General features: G+C 43.2%; 1 protein-coding gene across 1 annotated transcript in view; it reads right to left on the bottom strand.

Annotated features, from left to right (window-relative positions):
• Positions 1-18,107, bottom strand: part of LOC104280607 (synaptic vesicle glycoprotein 2B-like) — a 26,636-nt gene extending 8,529 nt beyond the window's left edge. The window contains exons 1-6 of the mRNA XM_009878306.1: positions 17,591-18,107; positions 6,162-6,342; positions 5,399-5,550; positions 3,412-3,545; positions 2,586-2,675; positions 347-457 (exon numbers count right to left, since the gene is read on the bottom strand). Of these exons, the coding sequence (XP_009876608.1) occupies positions 347-457; positions 2,586-2,675; positions 3,412-3,545; positions 5,399-5,550; positions 6,162-6,342; positions 17,591-18,107 (1,185 nt within the window). The remainder of the gene's footprint in view (positions 1-346; positions 458-2,585; positions 2,676-3,411; positions 3,546-5,398; positions 5,551-6,161; positions 6,343-17,590) is intronic.
• Between the last annotated feature and the right edge of the window lie 817 nt (positions 18,108-18,924).

Here is an 18,924-nt window from a genome sequence, read left to right as displayed (position 1 = left end):
GAACAAGGAGCAAACACTCTTCTGAATCCCCTGCAGGTGGTAAATTCATTTAGGCTTGGGTACAGGGAGTCAATATTCATCTGTTCAGGAGGAGAGTCAAGCACCTGGGGCTGTGGCTCATCTTGGAAGCTCTGCAGAGCTGGACTGCCCTGATGCTCACAAGGGCATTTCAGGGCCTGGCTGGCAGTGTGGCCGTTTGCTGATGCAAAGGTGCAATCAGATAACAGCCCTTTGCAAACATCAGCAGATTTTCTGGGGTGAGGGTCAAGGCACCATGGCCTGAAATACAAAACACTAAAGCCCAAAGCTAAAAAGCCACTGTGAGATATTTTTTTCTTTTCTTTACCTGTTTTAAAGTAGTTGTGATTCTGACCAGCCACCGCTGGTACCAGGTCCCTGTCGAGCTCTGGATTTCAATAAATTCATCTACTTGCTTTGGAGTTTTGATATAGGAAACCTTGAAAAAAAAAGTAAAATAAACTGAAATTTCTATAATTGATCTTGGGTGGATTTTAAATTCCACTATTTTCTGGGCAATGTTTCAACCTGATATCCCTTAGTCTCTTACTATCTTTTTCTTGTATGTTATCAATGCCAACTGAGCTAACTGATTTCATTGCAGGGAGTTTATTATAATAAAGAATTCTGCCCTCCTTCCTTTCTTTCATCCATCTCTCCATCCTTTCTCTCTCCTTCCATGAAATAGTGTCTCATATCCACTTCAATCTTTTATTTATTGGCTAATATGCCCATGTGCCACGTTATTTCTCTATCCCTTAGATTCTCACTAGAAATTAGCACTAGGAAATTATAGTAAACATTATCTCTAAGATCAGACGTTTGTATCTGCATCCAGCCATGCCCTCAGGATCTCTTTCTTCAAAGACAACCGGCAGAAATATTCCTCATTCACCACCTTTTACGTACGACTGGCAGAACTTCCATGACAAATGTGTAGATGGGAATCTTTGCATCTGAAAATGCATCTTGCCATCAGGTGAGACCACATGACACAATCCCTTCGCTTCATCAAAGCAGCCTGAATGTTCAACACTGAACATCTGAACTGTGCTGCTCAAGAAACCTTAAAAAACAAGTCCCAGAGAATATTCGCTGAAGAATTTTAAAGAACAGACCTATTCAAGGAAACCAGATATGTTTGTAAACATGAGAAGGAGGTGAAAATATGCTGAATAAATTTCCGTGTATGAATGAGCGCCTTGGCTCAGCTGTGGAGTCTCCGTGTTCCTCTCGCTGGCAGCACTTAAATGTCAGATCTGGGAACTGTCCCTGTACCGGCTGACTCACCACAAACCAGCAACTTCTGGCCTATCAGAAAAACACAAAACCTGGCAGTTTGCGCTACACCAGCCGCACCGATCATCTGCCTGTGCCAAAGGATGTCAGTAACTCTGGATTCAGCTGACGGGCTGTACCTCGAGGTGTGATCTGGAGATCAGCTCAGCCTGCAGCAGTCATGACACTGTCAGGGGGAGGAATGAGCACTAATGGGTACTGCACAGCTGCTCCCTCAGTCTCCTACTCAGCCCAGACTCTCATAGTGCCCTACTTTTTTACAGAGATATATATATACACACATATATGAGTTTCAGTTCTCTTCTCCTCCTGCCATGCTGCAGGACTGGCCAACCCAGCTCAGCCTTAAAGCAAACCAAAGCAAAGCTGGGATTTAAAGAGACAAACTCTCTCTCACCTTTGCTATCAAGGTTCACAATAGTGAAATGGTTGGCAGCTTAAAAATAACACACACTCATTAAGTTCCTACCTGCACGTGCACACAATTGTCATGCACAGATATTAGATTTTAATTTCCTTGAAGGACCACTCCTGAGGGGCCCTGTTTCATGACACAGAGCCTTGCTCTCCTTTGTGTTCAAACGGCATGTTTTACACACAACCATATCTCCTTTTCCCCATCCTTTAAGAGCACTTGTCCTCTCATCTTTAAAAGCATAAATCAAGAGCTATTCCCTGGGTGGTTCACTGTGCAATTACAGTAATTTGCAGCTAACCCCAGAACACACCTTTTACCCAATTTTGCTATTAACAACATGCACTGATGTGACCTTTTCACAGCAAGCAACAGACTAATGAGTAATAGCCACTCATCCCACTTTCCCTTGGAGAGATTAAAGATTGGGTATGAGGCAGGTGGAGTTTGGGAAGCTCATTAGAAGGTACGTGAAGTTTAATCAGAGTTTGATTAGAAGCCAAAATGGAGAAAGTAGTGACTCATCTCCCACATGACTAATATCTCCTATTTGGTCTTAGTCCCTTAGAGCAGGCCAATTAAGGATGTGTGTAACTGGAAAAATCACTGGTCTATATACTGTAGAGTAACACCAGGACTGAAGAGTATTCACTGCAATTCACAGGTTCAACCAATTCTCAAAAAAACAGACTGGCACCTAACTTTAATGGCACAAAATGTCTTTCAGTCCTTCTGGTTGCTGACAGAGGTTATGTTGAAAGAGTCCCAAGGATGAATAAATTGGTGCTGTACTGCACCAAGGCAGGCATGAACAGCTTTTCTTTTAAAATGCTGATGGCTTTGTTAAACTCACCGTAAACACCCTCTCTGGCTCGCCCTTGGCCCGCATGTTAGTATCATGTACTTGCTTGAGGATCATCCAGGCTTCATCATGTTTACCTATCTGAAAACACCAAAGAAAAGGTAAAAAAAAAATGTTGGTGTTCCTAGCTATATAATTTATGAAAGCATAGAGAAAAAAAAACAATTCTAGAGGTCCAATGTAGTGGAGAAGCATTAAATGCAAAGAGCTGAAATCACGGTTTGTGTTCACAAAATGCAGCACCTCTGTACTGAAGAAAGGAGTTATCCTAAAATGGTCTGAGGTAGGAGTCAGGAGCAGGACTTTAAAACCAGATGAAACACAAGATGGACAGGGAGACCTGGGCTCTAATCCCACCTCTGCTAAAGACTTGCAGAGTTAACTTGAGCAAGGTACTGCCACATTTCATGTCTATGAAACAAGAATGAAGATTACTTGCTTAAGATTTCTAAGATTCATGTATTTTACTCAGTAAAATATATTCTGTGTTTTGCTCTTCCATCAGGATTTGGTGGTTACATGCCGAACTGTGAGATGCTTTCAAAATGCCTTTGTTGGATTTACAAAACTCCCAGCCCTCACCACCTTCTTTCTGGACCACATTTGGCAGAGAAGCACAAACCATCATTGATTGACCCCACACTCTGTGGTCTTCGGGGTTTAATTAATCTCTGGAGCTACTGTAGACCTGTAGGAGTGGTTTTGCCTCTGAACTTGCGCTGTGCGTGTTGGGACAAAGACAGGCAGACGGTGACACGTTAGGGACCACCTATCCACTGCTAACATCAGACTGCAACATTCACATGAATCATCTTACCTCCAGCAAAAACCGTGGGCTTTCAGGCATGAATTTCAGTGCCACCAGGGAGGCGATGCAGGGCAGAGAGCAGACAAGTACAAAGACTCTCCAGCTGTGGAAGTGGTACTTGGTTCCCATACTGAACCCCCAGCCTGGAAACAGCAAGAGCCGAAAGTAAAAATACTGACCAGGCAATCTGAGGTTTTTCCTCTCCTACAGCAGCTCTGAACTTTACAGCTCTGTATGACATGGGGACAGGCTGAATGTTTGTTATTCTTAGTAATGACAGCTCTCAGAGGCTCAATAGCATGCTCAGTGGATAACAGCAAGAGAGTTCATGTCCGTTACAGAAAATGGAACATATACGCTCAGGCTCTGCCTTTTAAAAACCTTCTTTTATCTATCATCTAGTGATAAAAATAGCTCCACGCAGTTGTAGGAAAGTAAGGCTGGGAAAGGGTAGAGGAATCAGGGTGGTAATTTATTACTGGGTACTGATCTGACAAAAAAGTTTGCAAAGGTTACATCTTCTCTGATCTCAGAGGTTTGTTAGAGACAACACCTTTCCATCTCATACATCACAAGTATTTCACAGTTCGTGGAAGCAAGCTAGGTAAGCAAGTTTATTTGTTTCCAGATCTATAAAACCTGAAGTGGGTTTTACACTTGGAAGAATCGAGATCCTAATCCTACAGATTCTCTCTCTCCTGCTTTTTTCCTGATGTCTGACCATGTCACGTATTCCCCTGCTAAGGACTAGGAAGTACAGCATCAGTCTTAGATTTCTCCACTTTCCTTGGCTCAAATCTCAGAAAGAATGTTTAATTATTTTTTGCCCCCATAAACATTTTTATTCACATAACAAATAAATTATAAAGCAATGGTTTTTGCAGAGGTCTCATGTGAGTCAGTCATGGTGGTCTACTCATTTCACTAAGTTCCAAATAGTAGTTGGAACATGGGAAATCAAAAAGAGAAGCTATGAAACCACAACGTCAAAAAGTCATCTGAAAAATAAATGTAATGTAAATACACAAGGGCTTTTTAATTCTATTATCTGCTGTTACATTTGCTTTATTTCAACTTGACACCCTTATACAACAAGTTTGCCAATTCGTTCCAACAGTCTTTGTCATATCAATCAAAAGCATGAGCATTGCTTTATACTGGGTGTACTTTAAACATGCTAAAAATGGATGCATAGATAGGTAAATGTATTTTTCTTCATGGTCTTTGTGGCCTGTCCTACTTTTCTCAAGTAAGATTTTACAAACAGCTGGTGTCACTGAATACTGAGGGAATTAATCTTTCCTAGTAGATATTTGCTTCTGACATTTTTCTAAGATACACACGTGAGTTACAAGAAATACGGTGTGATGTGCAGATTTTTGTTCCTTCAGACACGAATACGTTTCAGAGTACACCCATCTACTTTTTCTCTCCCACCTCCGGCTCAGGGCAGGGAATCCATTCCACTCCTCAACCTCTTGAGGTGAAGTCAAGTGTGACTCCAGCCCACGACATGCTGGGGAGATGTGTCACCAGATACCCGGGCCTGAGAGTGTTGACACTTGGCTGAGGAAGAGAATACATGCTATCCTCACTGCCATCACTCATAGCACCCAGTAATTCCCTGATTAAAATTATTTATTTTTGATAACTGGATCAACATTTCACAATATAATATCAGTCCAGTTTTCACTGAACGCACTGGCATTTAGATTAAGAGCTCAGGCTCTGGCAGTACAATTCAAGGGGTGTGTTTGAAGCTTTTGATGCAAAGCAACCCTCATCAGTCCTATTCACAGTCTTAGTATCAGTCAATCAATCAATCGCACAGTCAAGTCATTAGATGTTCTGTGTGCACTTCAGGTTTCTGTTATTTTCAGTGTTGTTTTTACTGAGATGTGTAAGGACTGACTAACCCTGTCTGTGTGGGGTTTTGGGGCAGGGTAGCAATACAGGGATGCAGTGCTGTCAACAGGCAAAACCACAAAACAATTACCATAATGTGGGATGATGCTCCAAGCCATTGCTGAAGCAAAAATGCCACCAATCATCCAGAACATGCAAAGCCAGCTCAGGTGTTCCCCCCTCTTCTCACGAGATAGGAATTCTGAGAAATAGGCAAACACGATGGGGAGGGATCCCCCAATACTGAGGAGAAAAAACAGCACACAGGAAGAATGAGTCTTCTTCAACATCTTTGTAGTTAGAGTTACACATATAAAGAGGGAAGGTCACACAGATGCACTGCACCAAAGTGATACTTATAGGAAGAATGCAAATCTCTCTTTGGCTGGACTGGTCTTAGACTTCAAAGATAAAAAAAAAAACTGTTCATGCTCTGAAAGCTGAATTTCCTGTGCAATTTATATAAAGCCAGTATAATGCCCCTGCTCTTCACCTAGACATATCTGTAATTTTTGATCACTTTTAGGAAGGCAAAATATAGGCAATGGGAACTGCTGAGGGTCTCATTGGAATCTCTGGCAGTCAGGACTGTAAACTGAGGTGGGCATTTGTCAGTCCCACTCACCTTTCTGCACAATTTGGGCAGTAGCAGAAGAATGTCAGTGAGCAAACTTTCCTACTGCTAAAGCTTTAAGGGTCAAGAGTGAGGCAATGTGCTAAACAGCCATCCCATCCTGGCATGGTACCAGAGGTGTATCTTCCAAGCAGCCCTTCCTTTCCTCACCCACATCCCCAAATTGCTGAGCTGTGACAGGACTTCTCTAGGACAGAGGATGGATTCACCATTTACCCACCCGAGGCCCGAGATAAGGCGGCAGAAGAGGAAGAATCCGTATCCCTGGACGAAGGAGGAGAGGAAGGCGAAGGCAGCATTGATTGCAAGTGATATGATGAGGCATTGCTTTCTTCCCAGTTTGTCAGCGAGGCCCCCCAGCAAGACAGCCCCCACCATCATTCCTAAGTAGACTATCAAGCCTAGGAGTGAGAGAGACAGACAGTGAGTTTGGTAACAGGGTGGAAATAGTATGCAATGTAGAAGCAGATTTTAAAGAGCTCTTATGGCAGCTGATATTGACCTGGCACACTCTGCAGTAGATACCTCTGTCTCTCCAAATTAGCTATCTCGGAGTGCTAGAAACTCTACCCATTGGTGAAACTTGTTTTTCCCATCTCGTGCCCATGAGCTTGCATCACTCCCCACTGCGCTGCCTCATGCAATATAGACATACCCTCATTTGACCAGACCCACATTTTTCTTTCCCAGCCTCGCTGCTTGCATATCCCCTGCACGTAAGCAATGGCCAGGCATAAGCAGCTTAGACGCACGTGTCCCAGCTGTGTGCCACCAATGGTACAACAGAAGTCTGATGTCTTAACTCCTCTAACCCTGCTGAGCTCAATGGGACAGAGGATGTGTCAGGAGGAGGCTCTCTCTGGCTGCTGTTTGTGCTTAGAAAGCTGTGAGAGCAGAGACTGCTAAAGCATGGCTAAATCCCTTTGCAGATCTCTGTCCTACCCATGCTTTCTTCGCCCTTGTCTCCTTCACTCTCTGCTTTTCCCAGCTTTATCTGAAAGGATCAGTCTATTACCAAGACTCACCTTATGTAGCACAGCTACTTCCTTTGTTACTGAGCCAACATCTAGCATCTGACTAAAGGATAACTTACAGGAAAGAGCACAGTCTCAATCTGAAAATCTCAGGAGAAAGGAGAACTTAGTGCTTGTGTTGAGAATTTGCTTTACAGCATTATCACTCTGACATTGTTAAGAAAAATGGATTCTTTTTTAACTTGACTTGACTTGCAACTCTGACCTAGAAAATATAGCAGCTGTCCTTGGCTTTTCTACGGACAGGGCCACTTATTATATCACCTTTTCCTTTATATGGAAATAGCACTAGTGCTTAAAGGTCTAGGAATATTTTTTATTTATTTTATCTACTTTCCAAATGTAGAAACTTCAGTAAGCAATAGTCCTAGGAAGAACCACAAGCTATTTTCTTTTTGCTGGCAAAATTCCCATTGAAGCCTGGAGTTACAATGTAAAAGAACAGCAGGATCAGACATTAAGCATTTAAAATATAACAGCAGTCAGTGCTTGAGGGTTGGAAACACTGATCAGCTAGAGTGAAATGATTTGCACTGCTGTTAAGAAATAATATGTGGCCATTGATCAGTCCAGCATCTTGCATCACATGGCCCAGGTCTTTGAAGGCTGTCTTGGTCTCCAGGCTTCAAATTTTTGTTTTAGACTTGTCTGTGAACAAATCTCTGCTCATTCCTTTGAGCCAGGAAAGATGTAAGGATGGAAAGTGTCAGGCAGGAACACGTATCTCCAAGGATCCTCTGAAAAAGCCCAGGTGAAGCTAGACCACAAGGAGACAGACTTACCCGCAAGTAGACCAATGCTACTGAAGTTATTTTGAGTTTCAGAGTGCAAAAGACAAAGCCCTTCCTGCTTCGTCCGCTTGTTCTGTGTGGCTACGGCTGCCTCCGCCTTGACACATCATGACCAAAATACTTGGTGACTAGGTGATTTTACTGCATGCTCTGATGGCTCTGCCAACTGCTGAAGGATTTGGGGCAGCCCATCCAAGCATACTCTTACTGCATTGGCACCTCCTTGGATACTAAGCTGCACGCCTCAGAGCTGTCTACTGCAAGCTTGTGGTCCACAGAGCGGTAGCAGTGTCACTATCGCCACATTTCAGAAGGTGGTGGCAACCACTGTGTCTCCTGGGGAGCACACTGGTGCAAGAGGTTGTTCCCAGAATATCTCCTACATCAGCTCAGACATCATAAGCAGGATTATAGTCAATGCCTTTAGGCAGCACAGTCCTGTTGTGGAGACACTGATGGAGCATGAGCACAGCTTGATATGATTCAGGAGCTGAACTACATCAGGACAGAGGAATATCTGCTCATCAGAAACAGAACTCGCAGTTGCAGGGAGTTCTTGAAGGAAAAAATTATGCTTGGAGACTAGAGGCATGTCAGGTTCAAGACCCAGATGAGCTGGGGTTGAAGAAAGCTCCAAGACTCAAGAAAAGCAGCAGTCAGTATTTTTTTTTGCAATCTGTTAAAGTTTAAACCAGACAGCCTGGTGGCTGAAGACTGCTCTGTGTCATCCCACAAAGCTAGCAAAGGACTAATGCAGAGTTATTTGGCAGCTGATTTCACCTTTCCTTGGATTGCAAATTCCTCTACTTGAAGTGCATTACTAAATTAAAACTATGCGGTAGAGTCATTGCAGCATTTGAAGGATGCTTGTCTCACATTGTTCAGAAGTAGGAAAGTTCAGACAAATGAAACATCTCCCGTTCCGTGGCAGGGCGGTGGGCTTACATCTGTGACCTGTTCTCCTTTCTTTTCTATCTATACAATGTATAACAGGCAAGCAGGATTTTATGTGTCAAATGCAAAAAATCTATTCTTGCCTGTACCAGAACACTTGCTTTTGCCAGCACAATCAGACTTCCACCATAGCCATGTGGCTCTGTGCAATCGATACTCACATTCCCTGCCCTACCCTCCTGACCCAAGCTGTCCTGATTAGGAAATCTGAAGGTGTGTAAAGGTTTCAGACACTGATCTGCAGCAGTCAGAGAAGATACGTTCCCATATGAGAATCTGGGATCTCTTTCTCTCTCTACTAACTTTGGCCTCCAGCTTGTTCACTGATGTGCAAATTACGAAGGAGACATGAAGCAAAAAAACTGTTTCAGTCCAAAAATCTTTCCAAAGGAGGAATCTTAATGCAGGACTGTAAGGCTTAATGCTTTTACCCTGGCTCCTGAGATATATTTAACAGAGCAGCTCTGACTGCAGCCAGCAGACAGAAGCAATGATGCTCGCTGTATCTGATACTCACTGGTGCATCACAGCCACCCAGCTGGCTGTGAGCCCTGCCAGCACCTTGTGAGCTGCTTGCAAAGCAGCTCAACCCACACCGCCAGACCCTGATGAAGATGAAAAAAAACTATCTGGCAAGTTGATTATTATTATTTTTTTCCATCCAGAGAAAATCCCTGCATGGCAGATGTCCATTCAAATCCTCTTAGCAGCAGAAAATGTCCTAGGTTAGGAGGAGGTGGAGGTTTTTACAGTGTTCTAGTGGGTGATTTATTGCACCTTGGCTGGTGGCAGGGCTGTTGGCTCTCTGGCCAGGGGAAGAGTGTCCTTGGCAAGGGATGTGGCAATGTTCAAAATCAGGCATCAAGAAGCAGAATAGAGTTGGTTTTGGGAGCAATCTCCTGCAGATTCTAACTGAGGAGCCCAGAATTGTGATGGAAGTGAAGATTGTATTCTCTACAACACGGCATCCACCCAACAGTGAGCTGCATAAAACACAGCAGAGCTGCTACTGTCATAAACTCATTTAAAGGGTGTGGCTTTAACTGGTCATTGTATGTGATAAACCAATGGCTGTATTGTCCCCTTGTGGCAAAGCTTAAGCCTGGGACAGCCAGGCTGACAGACACTTGCTCTGACTCCCCCAGCCCCCTCACAGGGGAGGACATGAGCTACTATAATGAAAAAGAAAATAACACTTACAGCAACAACAAAGTTGTTGAACTATATACAGATGTTATACAAGCATGCAAAGATATTAAGATATGCAAGATAATATGTTAATATGGAACTCACACCCTCCAGATAACAACTCGGTCCCAAAAAAAAGGGTCCTAAACTGGACTTGGCAGCAGATGGGAGCATCCAAGCCAGAGCCCCCAAGACAACCCAAAAAACCTACCAAAAATACAAAACAAAGAGCTGTGCCACTCCCACCTGGTGATGCAGAGGGAAGCCAACCCGTCCTGAGGAACGTTGCTCCTCGGCAGCGTGACAGCAGGAGGCAGGAGCAGCAGCAGCACAGGCAGAGATGACACCCAGCCCCGGACAACCCTCCCAGCACAGCAGCACTCAAGGCCCCAGGGCTCTGCTCAGGGGCCCTTTTCTACTGAGCACCATGGCAAGGAACGCTGGCATTGGTCCTTTGGGCTCACCTCACCCATCCTCTCCTCCCCACAGGCACAGCTGCCCCCTCCCCGATTGTTACTGTCCCCAGTGCAGGGAGCAGCAGAGAACTGCCAGCCTGGGGCTCTCACACCACTACACCTTAAAGTTTTAAACAGTGAAAATCTTTAGTAAAGGAAACCTCAGGGATGACCGGAAACTGTCTGCTTGGCCAGTTTCTGAGGTGAAGGACCCTGGTTATGGAAATATGTACTTCAGGGCTGAAAGAAAATCAGCAAGACACTGTATTATGATGGAGAGGTCTCTTTTGGGAAGACTGTACATTCTGGCCAATATCATTAAAACTTTGGGGCAGCTGCTATAAAATACTCTGTCAGCTGGTGGATCCTGGGACCCAAAGTGAAGGACAACATCAGGCTTTTCAGATGGTTGTGTCCTGGATTGACAGGAACCCAGGGAAGAGTGGAATAGCTACTCATACTGACTTCGTGCAGGAGAGACAGTCTTCTGCAGAACACAGTGATGGTTGTTACCTCTGAAAGAGATCAAGCTCATATCAAGGAAACTGAAATTTTAAGGGTAATTAGACCAAGAAATGTGATCACTCACTACCTGGTATTTCTTTTGTTGAGTTACTTTTGTCCACCAGAGATTCTACAGAATGACATTACAATGGTCTGCACCAAAAACTTGACTTGAAACCTCAGCTTCAAACCACACAGACCTAAACTGTGCTACGAGGCCTCAGCTTCCAAATTAACACATGCAGTGGCTAGGCAAAATGTTAAGGGAAACTCTGAATAAGCCATTTTTTGCAGACTCTTCTACCAGTAACAGAGTATAATGAATGTCTCTGGGAAAGTCTGCAACAGCCTCCTATAAAATTGGTGGAAAACCGAAGAGCAGAAATTCTAAGAATAAATTTCAGGTCATGACTCACCCAATGCCGAAGTTGTAAGGAAAATTGTGACCACTGACTGGGCTTATGCCCACTAGAAAAGAATTAACATACACAGCATTGTCAGACTAATAATTTTTTTAGCTTTCATTGAAGTTGTGTGCTCCATGTTAGACAGGAGTTGTGGACATAAAAGCTAAAGTTCTAGGAATGAGGAAAGACGGATACGATATGTAGCTATTTGTGTGTTACACTGTATTTTTACTATATCAGTATAATTAAGATTAGATTCTTAAGGGTTTCAGAAAGAAAACAAAAAAGACAAGATTTATCTAAATCTCCATCACAAGCATGAAATTCTTTATTGACAGTTAATAGGATTAAAGTTCTTAAAAATTAGGCACATCTGAAAACAATCCTTTTCAAGTCAGGACAAGGACTTGTGGAATAAATGGAAAATTTGAGCAGAAAGAAACCGCAGCCCAATGGGAAGAATGAGTCCCAGAGTCCTTGGGGCCATCAGGGAGGTGAGGAGGCTGCCTGGGTCTGGATGCAGGGTTGTCTCATCTCTGCTGACAAGTCTGCACAGAGCCAGCAACCACAGGAACATGGAAGTTCCTACCTGCCTTCAAAGCCCTACGGTAAAAAAGTAGTCTTCTGAAGAGGGAAAGCACTTGGACCACAGAACAAGATTAGGGCCTTGTGTATATTGCAATTCAAACTGTAATAAAACCAAAATCCACCCTTACATGTGTTGTACGTAGATGCATTTTATGGACACAAACAAAATTTTGTGAGTCAGGTCTGGGCAATTTGGAAGATGGATGAGGCAAGACAGAGGATGCAATTGTGTGTAAGTAATTTAAAGGGAGGAATAAACCAGTGGTACTGCTGAATGTCTTGTGCTCGGCGACAGCCAGTGTGTCTCACAACAGGGGATGGTCTCAGCAGAGGATATGTTGAAGTCTTTTTTCCCTTTCTTCCTGAATTTTCTAATCTGTTTTTCCTTATAGACTTATTAGAAAGCCCTTGACTTTGTAAATGGAAATCAAACTAAAGTGAAGTCTCGCCACGCTTGCCTTGTTGACTGAGCGCAAGCAGAGAGACTTCATTTACAGCTAATGGCTCTGCCACTGAGAACACGACCACCCATGTGAAAGGCAGCTTTCTGGTTTTGGAGATTCTAGGGGTGGATATAAAGCCAAAGGCAAATGCATGAATTCATAGGTACTTTAATGCGGCACTGGCAAGGCAATGGGTGCCGAACCCTTCAGTGAGCGCTGGCAGCAGGGCAGGGGGGGCTGTTTGCACTCAAGCAGCTTCACAGTCCCCTCCCGGGACTTGTCCATCACTACAGTATTCATGGGTCCATCTGGTTTCCCCCACCCAAATCCTCTGCTAAAGCAAAATTTTCAACAGAGGAAGCCAAACAAATCCTTTGCTATTAATGGAAAACCGCCCACGCTGGCTCTCGTCAGAAGAAATTCCCAGTGTTTATAAATAGGGAGGCAGCCATCCCCTTACCAGACCTACAGGAGGTGTGGGGTGTTCCCGAGTCACAAAAACATCTCTTTTTCCCTAACATGTCCCTACCACACAGAGTGATGGTTCTCCTTGGGTTGTGGGAGCGTTTCTGCATCGGGTACCGATGCTCAGGGCGTGGAGATGGGCTTTAGCCAGCGCCCTGCTGGGAGCCCACAGCTGTAGAGGTGTAAAACAGCAACCACAAGCCACGGCAAAGCAAGGGATCCATAGCTGGGCTCATCTGCACTGATCCAGAATGAAAAAAAAAAAAAAGGTTGAGAAAAGCCACTGAGCTCTGCGGAAGGGATTAGGATTTACTGTCATATCAGGTGAATTCAGGTCAATGAGAAGCTGAGGCCAGATTTTCTCTCAGCTGATAATAAAACATTCTCTTCACACAAGTAAAAGCAGGGATATCGTTACACATCCTATTTAACCTGACTCATACAGCCAAGCTTGAATTGCTACATAACTGCATAACTACTAATAGGATCTTTTTTCTATTTTTTTTATCTAACATTGTGAGGTTAAGAGTCTGTAAGATGATATTCTCCTTAAAATATTATTAAATCATAAAAAGGAAAAGGGAGCCGTGTGTCTGAAAAAGCACTTTTATCCTCAGCATTGGCGTGGCAGTTTTGCATTTATGGGCAAAACCCTTAAAAATTTTCTTGTCTCAGTTTACTGAACTGTGAAATTATGATAATACAACTGCAGCTCTGGGGATCTGGGAGGTCTGATGCTTTAACTGTGCCTTGAGTTTTCTATATGCAGGATGTTGAAAAAGTTTAAAACTATGGCACCATCTTTTATACTTGCTGTGTACTTACTGCTCTAGGCTTGCCAATATGATATTTAGTCCTTTGAAAGGTGATTAAAAGCACTGGAAGATATTTATATGGCATTTATATAACATTTCTGCAAATAATGATACTGTGTGCCTTTCATCAAATAAGTAAATAGAAATGTTATGACTTTTCATATGATTATCCTTAGCAAATAAAAAAAAATCTGTTTCTAACAGGATATATTATACTGAAATTGAATATTCTATTTCAGTAAATTTAAGAAATTTATTATTATTATGAATACTGCTGGTTAAAACTCAGTAAAGCAGATTTATCAAATGAATACACAAAAATAATTGTGTTACCAAACTTATTCTTAACAACTAGTGTTAAAAATTGATGAAATCAAGCTACTAAAATACATACAGTTACTGTGCTTTTCTTAAATACCCCTGCAGTCGTCTTCAAAATAGCATTTTGCGTAACAGAAAAACTCCAAATATGTATTTTGTCCCACTAGGGATATTTAAGGCTAAAATAGCTGTTAATTTGCATCTGATGGTGAGATGTTTATTTTCAGAACAAAATGTAAACGTTTTCTAAGATGTGTCATATCCACTTCACACATTTCTTGAAACACTGTGGGCATCTGTTTATTTGTAATTTTTGCATAATTTGGCCATAATTTCCTTGATATTTTTCCATGCTTGCTTTCCAAGGGAGGAAAAATATGCAATATGCAAAGTATTTAATGCAACACGTCCTTTTAGTGGAAGTTGAACTTCACTGGTCTTTCGGGGGCATCTACTTAGCTCTCTTATTTGTCACTTCCTATTTCTGAAGGAATTTGACCACTTAACTGACTTATTTCCCATTTTTTTCCCTCCTGGCTTCCCTTGTTATGGCTGAGACCTTCCTGAGTGTTTAAATGTGAGTGGCTGCCTGGAAGCAACCTCAGGTCTGCCTGGGATAACCTGATTAGGTTTCCTTAACAAAAATGCATTGAGACGAACAGTTGCTTGGCAATAAACATGAGCTCATCTTTAGACACCTGTTGGTACATGGGGAGAAGGTAAGGGGCAGTAACTCATGTATACGGATAGTACCTTTCTCATGACAATTTGAGGGAAGGCTGTGCTTTATCTAATCAACCCTCTGCTCATTCAGTGCAAAATCATCACCACATGTTGGGCAGGAATTGAAGTGAAGAGCTCTTTGACTGCCACCAAGCCAACCTGTATCATCAAATCCTGAGTATTAGCAAGATAAATTTGCAATATCACAACCCATAGGCCATTGAGGGAGTGGAAGTACCAAGGGAAATGAGTATGTGTTGGAGGCTCTGAGCTTTGTTACCTGTTTTCTACTGGCAGGTGGATAGGCACTGAAGATAATCCTCAAAAGGTTTTGAGGGAGATTATGTTCTTGTCTCCGTCATTAGCACTTCCCCAGCCTTTCCCTTTAGGAGCTGAGATCTGTCTGTCTTTCTCATGCCAGGCACCCACAGCTGCTCAGAAAAGGGATGAAACCTTCTTACAAGGGCAGCACTTGGGACAGCAAGCTGTGCTGGAGGCAGGTCTGCACCCAGACCTTGTGTACCTGCACCGGCCTGCTGTCTGCAAAACCTCCAACACTCTCCACTCCCTGCTGCTGCCCTTAGTTTGGCAGAAAGCTTTTCTCCTCCCCTCCAGACCCAGAGACCCACTCGTCCCCTCTTATACCCTCCAGCAGCCCCAAACCCCCTCCAGCCTCCTCATCCCCTCACTTTTTGATGCCCTCAGGGATTCATTACTCGTATCAGTGCACTATACAGTCTAAGGCTTTCTAAACCATACTTAATTCTTTTTCACAAAGAGTCATCTCACAAACCTCAGATCCAAGAGGAAACCTGCAGCAGAGAAATTTCCAGCAGACAAGAAAGAAAGTTAAACAAATAAGATGGGCTGAATCAGAGACATGCCTCATGTACAACACCAATCAATAACAACTGAGTGCTACCATAAATACCCACTTTCCTCTCTGCCTCAAACTAATATGAATCAACTATTTTTTTTTTTAGGATTTTTTTTCCTATCACATTAAAGCCACAAGATACTGTGAATACAAGCTTTGACAGCAGATCCCCCAAACAAACAAACAAAGGACAGAATAAATTGTTCTGCAAAACCAGATTTTGAAAAGTTGTCTTTATAAGTGGGCAGAAAAGGCAGCAAAAGAGTGCTCTTCCCCTAATTAACAGTTCCACCTTAGCTTGGTTAATGTGCGGGAGGTTGGAGCTAGGATTGGAAATGGACCCAAATGTCTCCGTGCTTATTCAGAGCTTATCAGAACACCCTGAACTTTCAGCCTTGCAAATACTGAGCTGTATAAGGCAGAACGAGCTCTCTGGGGAGATTTCTTGTTCATTTTTATCTGTGGTTGGGCCAGAAATACTTCAAAGACAGATTTTCTTGTGACATTTGAAGTTTTCTGACTCAGGTGCCTGCCAGAGCTTGAGCTCTGCAGAGACAGATATTTATGCGGTCAGAGTTTCAGAAGATCTCAGCTTTCATACAGTCACTAAAATAAATTACCTCCTCAGAAATAGTCTCATCATTGCAAAGGCACACAGCTTGGTGTCCCACAGGGACCTGGTGAATTCAGAAGTCCCTTTGAAATCAGTATCCAACTGTAAGCGATTTTCTTTTAGATATTTGACCTGAGATATTTTGAGCTAGAATTTTTAAGCGGTTTGTGAAGCAAAAATAGTAAACTTTTTAAGGCACAGAAGTAAGTACAAACCCAGCTTACTATAGGAATAAACATCTTGATCCTCAAGTTCAAAGGCAAAAGAAGAAACAGAACAGAAAATTGTCTGGAACCTCAATACAGCAATATGAGAGGCCTACATAAGGATAATTACCTATTGCCTTGGTCACATGGAAAGAATGCAAAGAAAGTGGAGTCAAGGGCTGGGGTCTAATCCAAAATCTGCATTTACCTTCCACCACACAGGGCTTCTGGGCCAGAATGTATACACTGTAGGCCCTGATGATTCCCCTGCAGCTTCAGTACGTGTCCATCAAGACACACTCTCCCGCTTCTAAAGCAGTTCTTCCAAGAGCTACTTTATTTTCCTTCCAGATGTGCTGCTTATTGCATGGCTGGCTCTCACTACATGCCATGACACTTGGAGATCTGGGAGGCTTTGCTGGCTTTGACTTATAATGTCCAAAAGAGAAAGATTGTTCACCCAAACCTTTCCACCCAGTCTCACTCCCAATAACTAAGCCTTTGTATTTTGACCACAGGGGGATGTCAACGATGATTCCAGTAGCATCAGCCTTTAATCCCCATGCAGAACATTAATTGCATTCTACAGACCTAATGAGAAACCTCTGTTGGCTACTTCTGATCCAGTAGGTGTTAGCAAACTGCTCTTACCGAGAAGTTAGCATGCAGAAGGAACCAACTGCACAGGTGATTTTTCCGTTGGGACTTTGGGTTGATGAAAAGGGGAACCTGGGCAAAGTGGAAAACTTTGGAGAGCACGATGGCATCAGGAGCCGCAATGTAACAGCCAGAGGTTCCAGAGCAAACAGATTCCTGTCTTCTATAACTGTCATACTTGGATGGTACAGCTTTCTGTACTTCTTGTTACCATGCGGTTTCTAGAAGCATTAAAATCTGAGTCACTAGGTCCTCAACTAGGAAAAGCCATCTTTAAGCTTTCACTTATTTGTGCTTGAACATCCTCATGAGTTTTGCCCTGTGGACCTGCTGACTGTGAGCTGCCTTGTTCAGATCCAGCCAGTACTAGGGCCAGAGCACGTTCATACTGCAGGCTTAAAAGTGGTGCAATTCTGCTGATTTTCAGCAGCTGCCTTCTCAGCAGCATACAAACCTCTCTTGAGTCAGACCCACTCAGCAGTGATTATACATGACATACAACACAAGAGGAAACTCATCAGAAGATCCTGAAATCAGCTGGTCATTAGAAAAAGATGTTCTAGCTGCCATCTACTGCATTAGAAGAGCTGTTCACAAGTCGCACTTACCTAGCATCCCTTTGTTGGAACTGGATAAGCACATATCCTTCTCAGCACTGGGAAGAACAAATCCAACCACAAACACCTCCACCCCATCTGCCATCAGTGCCAACCCTAAAACAAAGAAGAGGGTCCACTGGAAGCGTCCATGGCCACACTCCTCAATGATGTTCTCGTATTGGTGGGCAAGTTGCTCCTCGTCCTCCATCCTCTCTGCCATAAGCTCAGCACGGTCTCTGTACTCATCAGCCACAGCAGGAGCTCGCTTCTTCTGCTTTTCTTTAATGTCATCTGGGTGCGGTATACCTTGGTACTCCCCCTCATAGACCTCATCATCTTCATCGTGGCCTTCTGTAACATCACTCTGAGCATCTTCTTCTTGAGCGGGCTCATCCCCGCCACGGTAGTAGCCATCATTGGGGGCGTACCCTTCGTAGTTACCATCCTGGTACCTGTAGTCATCTGAGACTTGGTTTGCCTCCCTGCCCCCTTGATAGAGGTTTGTGTTTCTATATCCATCATCCATTCTGAACAGAGATTTCTAAATGCTGTAGATCACTGTGTGTAAATACTGGAATATATATATATATATATCTCTGCAATTTCCGATATCGATTACTTGAACATATCTTCTCTCTCTTCTTTGGAACTGATGGGATACACAGCTTCCCAGGCTCAGAAGCAGAATTGCTATATAAAGTTTCTCTCTGTCAGAGTCTCACACAGCTTTTGATAATGCTTCACTTTTCAGCTGTCATTTGTGACATGCTGGCTTCTGTGCTTTGGGTGGGAAGAACTCCTGCCTGGTGAACAGCAAGAGAACAGTAAATTGCACAGCCAGGGAGCTAGGAGGATTTGACAGGTTTTTCCTGATTCATGGTGGTGGTGAAGGTCATGTCCTGAGAAAGAGGAAACAATAGCAATGAGACAGCAGTAAGGTGACAAGCACACATGCGTTGAGTTTAATGCCCAACAATTCGAATGCACACTTTTCCCCTGAAAAAAAAAAAAAGGCAACAGAATGCATTGTAAAAACCCAAAGCCTCAGAACGAAACAAAAGCATTAAAAATTACCGAGTTAAGTGAGAACCAAAAGCAGAATGTAAAGTAATGTGTGGTCCCAATTTCTGGCCTTCCCAGAAGTCCTGGTTCCCACATGTGGTCCTGCTTTCTACGGAGAACACAATATTTTACTGGGATGGGTTGCTGGAACAGAGTTCTCAGGTTGCTAAATGTTTCTATCCACCTACCCAGAGCATGCTCACCCCTGGTACCTACAACTGGCTAATATAGTGACACAAAATATGGGCTTGGTTTTCTTTTTCATCCAGATCCCAAACTTA

Source organism: Apaloderma vittatum, unplaced genomic scaffold (genome assembly GCF_000703405.1).
Source record: "Apaloderma vittatum isolate BGI_N311 unplaced genomic scaffold, ASM70340v1 scaffold251, whole genome shotgun sequence".
NCBI classification, from domain to species: domain Eukaryota; kingdom Metazoa; phylum Chordata; class Aves; order Trogoniformes; family Trogonidae; genus Apaloderma; species Apaloderma vittatum.
The sequence above is the reverse complement of the archived record's forward strand: the minus strand, read 5'-3'. Positions and strand labels throughout refer to the sequence as shown.